Below are 6,246 nucleotides of genomic sequence, written 5' to 3'. Positions count from 1 at the left end.
CACCATCGCCTTCCTCACTCACGGCCTTTACAGGAGCATCGGCCGGGAGCCTGGGGAGCGCTGCCCGGAGCCATTGGCTTTGCTGCTCTTCCCCCGACCTGTCCCCCACAGATTTTCTTCCTGCTGCTTCAGGAAAGGCTCCTGGGTAGGGAGCCCCTGCGAGGGGCTGGGGCTGCTCCCACCCTCTGTTGGGGGAGCCTCCAACGAAAAGGGGGTGCTTGGGCAATGTCCTCAACCTTGTGAGCCACACAATGAAGCACAGAAGAATGTGTTGGGTTTTAAAGATTTTTTTTTATTTTATTTTTTTTTGTTTTATTTAAAAAAAAAGCCCCTAAATTCTATGGCTTCCAGGAAGCATCAGAGAAATTGAAATGCCGTTTCTGTACACTTGGTTTTAAAGCAGTAACTAAACTCGCAATGGAACAAACGCTCTCACGTACAATCGCAGTATTTTGACTCCTCGCTGGAAGGACAGAGAGTCCCGGGCTCGGGCCACGTCCCCGGCGGCCGAGGGTGTGCGGACAGAGCCGGGCACTCCGGGCACACCCTCGTGGCCGCGTTCCCTTCCCCTCCGCGGCTCCTCTTCGGCCTCTGCCGGGGCTGCTTTGAGCCGACGCGCTGACAAGGGGCCGCTTCCAGTGAAAATTTTAAGGCGATTTTAAAAATTCGTTTGTTCGCCTCGCTGGGGACACGAGGTCAAACGTTGCACGTCCCCTTCCCGCCGTGGCCAGGGACGCAGCAGCAGCTGGGGCTGCCCTGGCTGCCGCAGCCCGGACAAGCCAAAGCTGGGGTCAATCCCGAATTTAGGATGAAGAGGGGGCCCTGGGGAGGGCACGGCCCCATGGGAGACCCCACGCCCCCCCAGCCCCTCCACAATCCGGGGTCTCCAGTCCTCCCCCCCCCCCCCGAGATGGTCAGTTTGGACAAATGTTTCGAAGCAGCCACAGATGGTCCCATCCCTCCCCCGCCCCCCCCAGCACAGCCTCAGCCCCTTCTCTTGGGGCAGAACAACAGGGTTTTGGTAAAGATAAGTGTGTGTCCCCCCCCAATGTGTCACGATCAATACACACGACAGCGCACGGGGTCAGTCACGTGGGGAGCTGCAGTGCCCTGGGGGTGGCGAGGAGCACGGGGGGTGCGGGGTGTCCGTGTGTCAGTTCCAAAACCTCCAGTTCCCCCCGCCCCAGGAGCGGCCGGGCCCTGGCGCTGGCGGGAGGATGCCATGGAGGGAGGATGCCATGGTGGGGGATTCCACGCTGGCAGAGCCGCTCCACCCCGGCGCCCTTCCCCGCCCGGCCCGGCCCCCTGACCCGGCCCCGGCCCTCCGGGAGCGGCTGCGGGGCCTCGGGCGTCTCAGGCTGTAAAACCAAGAGGCCGATCAAGCCCTGCCCACACCTACAGCTGTTTTGGAAACATCCGGCCCCAAGACACGGCAGCACCAGAGACGAGGTTACTTTGCTTCCCCTCCCTGCTCTGCCACCGCCATTCATGGGTCCCTTTGGTCTCGGCCGTCCCTGTCCCTGTGTCCCCCAGCCCCTGGGAGTCTCTGACCTGCTCTCGGCGGGACAGGACGGCGCCTGTATTGCTCGCAAAAGTGCATCGTAAATGAACTGTAAACGCGTTTCCTCTCCCCGCCCCGCGCGCCCCCGGCTCTCCCCGCCCGAGCGGGGCCGGAGCGGAGCCGCCACCAACGGCCGGACCGAGGGGGACCCGGCGGGGGACGCGGGGCGGGGCCGGAAGGAAGAGCAGAATTCGGTAACACTGAAGATGACGGTCAAAGACTGACGACTCAGCACTCTGCACCGAGACTCACTTTAAATTAACTTAAGAGACAAAGAAGCAACAGAAAAAAAAAAAAATTCCTCCTTAGCCCACTGCTCTCGAAATTGTCTTCGTCTTCTTCTGACAGCGACGGGTCAGAGTCTGTAGTTGATCCCCATTTCAGACTGGTTATAAACTCAAAGCAAGTGACGCCGTGGGTTTTTCTCTTTTTCTTTTTTTCTGTTTGACGGACGCAGGAACTTCAGCGAAGTTGAGCTTGGTTCGAGTAAACGGCCACAAGTGGCGGAGGAAAGGACAAGCAGTTTGGGGAGGCCCCGCTCCCCACCTGCACGTGGGGCGCTGGGGGAGCCCGTCCGGCCCGGCCCCCCAGTCCCCGTCCAGCCCGAGGGGCCGTTGGCTCCGCGGGTCAAGATCCAGCCACGGCCAGAGGGAGAGGAGCCATCGCTCGCCGCTCCGTCCGGCCCCGGCAGCTCACTTGCGACGCTTGGTGGTTTTCCTCTTCCTTCTCTTGAAGAAACAGCAGCACCTGGGGACAGAGGGGACCTGTCAGTGCCTGGGCCATGGCACGGAGGGCGCAGCAGCCGCGGGGTCAGGGAGGACAGAAAGCCCTCGGTGCCTTGGTGAGCCCCACGTGGGCAGAGCTGCTCCGGGAAGTGCCCCTGGTACACGGCAGGGGCTGGACTGGGAGCACAACGGCCACCAAAGTGACACCTGCCACAGCAAGGGGTGCTGACCAGGGGAGTGACACTGACCATGGCACACAAGGCTGGCCAAGAGCCAGGGCCAGGCAGGGGCTGCGGAGAAGGAGCAGTCCCAGATCTGTCCATGCCCCGCTGTGCAGGAGCCTTGGACAAGGGGAGGTGGAAAGTGCTGGGGGTGGTGCTGCAGGGACACCCCTCGTGGGGTGCCAGGGGACAGCTGGGCTCTTGCTCCCCAGAGGACACTGGACAAGGCATCCCATGGCAGCTGCTGACCCCTCCTCCAGCCTGGCACTGGCAAAGGGGCAGTGAGGCTGGGGCCTTACTTTGTATCGTCTGTCACCTCCACCTCGGTGGGGGCTGTGATGGGGGCATTCGAATGTCCTGCCGTCGGGTCGTCTGTGTTCAGCTCTCCATTGGTGGAGCTCATCACCTGGGGAGAGATGAGTGTCAGCAGGGGCAGCCCTGGGCTCTGCAGCCCTTCCCCTCCCCACAGGGCACAGGAGCCGCCCAGGAGACCACCCAGCTCTGCCTGGGAGCACCAAGGTGCCCTTGGCGGCAGGATGGTGCCCTCGCCCAGACCGCAGTGTTTGGCCTCGGTGCTGAGCTCTCCACCAACAGCCCCATTGCACAGAGAGCTCTGAGCCCCTCAGCCAACACCCCTGGAAGGATCCCAGCTCCTGGGAGCCCCTGCACCAGGAGAGGGGCTTGGTGGCAGCCAGCTCCAGCATAGGCAGGAGACAGGGCCTGGGAAAGCTGACAGCTCCAAGGAGCCCTTCCCACAGCTGAGCATCTGGACACAACTTCAGCTTCCCAGCACCAAGACTCAGCCCAGTGCCCACCCTGCGGGCCCAGGCGTCCCTGAGCTCCTGCCCGCTCACCAGGGCAGCAGGGTCAGCCACAGTGCCGGGGCCAGGAGGACCTCCAAGCCACCAAGGCCATGGGGAGGTGCCTGAACCGCCAGCATGTGCCTGCTGCCCACAGGCAAAGCCAGGAGCTCCCTGGGGATGCACAGGCCAAACACTCTCCAAGCTGCTCAGCCCCAGCGAGGAGCCTCAGCCTTTCCCAGCCCCACGGAGGAGCTGCCACCTGACAGCCAGTGCCCAGCCAGCAGGGCCACGTCAGGCTACAGCCCCTGACACCAGCACAGAGACCCCCGCACGTCACCCCCGCAGTGCCGGGCGCAAGCGGAGCATGGCAGGAGGGTTTGCGGGGCGGGAACGGGGAGGAGGAAGGGAATGTGGGACAGGAATGGTTGGTCCCTCAGAGTGCCCGGCCCCACGGCCTGCCTGGCACCACGGAGTGCCCGGCCCGTGACGGTAGCAGTGGGAGCTGTGCCCAAGCCTGGGGCCGAGCACCAGCAGAGTCACTGCGGAGCAGCAGGAACGAGCAAGAGCGGTGGGGAGGAAGCAGAGACGGAGGAAGCAGCGCAGGCCCAGCCAAGGGGACCCAGCATGGATGTTCCACCATCCATACGGGAGGGACCCCCAGGCCAAGGTAGGGCTGAGCGGCAGCGGGCAGGAGGCGGCGAGGGCGGCGAGCACGGGGCTGACGGCGCGAGCACAGGACCGAGGCAGGGGGACACGGCCAAGGAGAGCCCGGGAAGGGAGGAGAAGCAGGACTCGGAGCCAGGGCTCCAATCAAGGAGGCACAGGGAAGTCCCTGCTCATAGGAGTGGCACTGGGGGCAGAGCGATGCCCACCCAGCTGCCGTGCCGCAGTGTGGCATCCATCCATCCATCCATCCATCCATCCATCCATCCATCCATCCATCCATCCATCCATCCATCTCCAACCACCCTCTAATTCCTTGTGGCAGCACCAAGGGAGCCCAGCAGCCCCCAGGAAGCAGCACCAGCCTCGTCTGCGAGCCGTGAGCGTCCCGTCGCACCACAGGGACAGGCAGCACGTGCTGCAGCCGGGGCAGGACCCCGGGATGTGTGGCCCCGGGGCGGGGGAGCGGGGCTGATCCCGGCTCCGCGGGCGGCCACGAGGCCCAGGGTGGCTCCGCTCCCTCCCGCACCCGCCCCTGCCCCAGGCGCGTGGTTTCGTGTACCTGCACGGACCCCCCGAGCCTGCCGGCTGCCAGGTGAGCTCCCAAAGGCTCCTCGGCAGGCTGCCCACCGGCCTGAGGATCCCACAACTCCGTCCCCTCGGGCGGCTGCTCGCGACAGGCAGGAGGAACAGAATGAAAAGAAACAAAAGAAAAGAGGGAGAATGGGGAAGAGAAGGGAGAAGTGGAGGGAAGGGGCGGGAGAAGTGGCAAAGGGAGTCGAGAAAGTAAGACATGCAAAAGCAAAAACATGACCGGAGCAGCTCGAGTTGGTGATTGCGGAGGGCACCCGTGCAGCACCGTCCCGGCGGCTCCCAGAGCGGTCCCTGCAGTGACAATGGGGGTCTGTGTCCCCCTGCCACCTACACACACAGCCCCCACGGCCAGCCCCCAGCAGGGCCACTCCACGGAGCAGGGCCAGCCCCCAGCAGGGCCAGTGGCCATGTTTGGGGGAGAGCTGGGGCAGCAGAACCGGGGCCGCAGCCGGGCCCAGGTGACACCATGTCCCCAGGACGACGCAGCGCTTGGCGGGGCCTGTGTGGCACGAGCTGTGCTGCTCCTCCAGGGCTCGGCTGCCCCACAGCCAAACCATCCCCCAGTGAGTGTGGCACGGCCCCACAGCTGCAGGGACACCCTGTGTCCCCAGGCTGGACACTGCTCCCACGCTCCAGGAGCTCTGTGCTTTGCTTTTCCCCCTGCTCTGGGGAAGGGATGTCCAACATGGCATTTCCCTGGTGCTGGAGGCAGAGAGCAGACCTTACTGGGAGCCAGTTCCCAGAATGAGCCAGAAGTGATCTGAAGATGTTTCTCTCTCCTTAGGAAGCGCTGCCAGTGAGAGCCAGGGCTGTGCCAGGCTCCCTGTGCTGGGCAGGAGCAGCCTGGGGAGGAGAGGGCGCTGCACCCCTGGCTCCAGCCCCTCTGCAGGTGCTCTGCCCCCAGGGAGGTTTGGGATGACAAGGGTTTGTACAGGACTGCTGGGAAACACACCAGGTTTGCTGTTGGTGGCAGCACTGCCAGAGATGTGTCCTGCACCAGGGCAGGACAGGCCACAGCACTGGAGCAGTTCTGAGCAGCCCGGCCCCTCTCCCACACAGCTCTTCCCAGGCTCCCTGTGCCCAGCCTTGCTCCCAGAGCAAAGGCAGCCCCAGCATGGGGCAAAATGCTGCCAAGCTGCCCCACCAATCCTGCCCTCCCTTGTCCTGTGTCACTGTCCCATCGATGGAAGGGCACCACAAGCAGAGCAGCGAGTCACTCCATGGGGACACCGTCCTTAGCAGAGGTGGCTCAGCCTGCACCAAGCACTCCCCCACACTTCAGGCTGGACCCTCACCAGCTGATGTCCAGGCCTGGCACCCCAAGTCATGCTAAAGCCCCCACAGTGCTTCCTCCCTCTTCTGCCAGGGGCACTGCCCTGGGCCCCTGGCAAGCCACAGACCCAGAGCTGTGGGAGGGAACTCTTTCCACAGACAGCACTGAGTGAAAATGATGCTCCAGCCCCTGCCACCACCCCTGCTGGGCTCCATGTCCCTGGAGCTGCAGCCCGAGCTGCCCATGCCCATGGCCCTGTGCCCCGGCTGGGCTGTGCCGTTGCTCACCTGGTGTTTGGTGTGTGGCTGTGCTTTGTCTCTGTTCGAGGGCTGCACCTGCACCTCGCTGTGCATCGTGCCAATGGGGGTGGGCTGGGGGCACAAGGACAATGTCAGTGCAGCACGGA

At 64.0% G+C, this 6,246-nt stretch overlaps 1 protein-coding gene across 2 annotated transcripts in view; it reads right to left on the bottom strand.

The window, feature by feature from the left end:
• Positions 1-1,798: 1,798 nt before the first annotated feature.
• Positions 1,799-6,246, bottom strand: part of CSNK1G2 (casein kinase 1 gamma 2) — a 41,986-nt gene continuing 37,538 nt past the window's right edge. Inside the window, exons 10-13 of one of the 2 annotated variants that reach the window (XM_082297820.1) lie at positions 6,128-6,211; positions 4,536-4,640; positions 2,807-2,913; positions 1,799-2,308 (exon numbers count right to left, since the gene is read on the bottom strand). In XM_082297820.1, the coding sequence (XP_082153946.1) occupies positions 2,254-2,308; positions 2,807-2,913; positions 4,536-4,640; positions 6,128-6,211 (351 nt within the window). In that variant the 3' untranslated portion in view covers positions 1,799-2,253. The remainder of the gene's footprint in view (positions 2,309-2,806; positions 2,914-4,535; positions 4,641-6,127; positions 6,212-6,246) is intronic. The other variant, XM_082297821.1, reaches the window with a different exon arrangement.

This window comes from Coloeus monedula (assembly GCF_965178545.1).
Source record: "Coloeus monedula genome assembly, chromosome: 27".
Lineage (NCBI taxonomy): Eukaryota > Metazoa > Chordata > Aves > Passeriformes > Corvidae > Coloeus > Coloeus monedula.
This window is presented reverse-complemented; position numbering and strand designations above follow the sequence as displayed.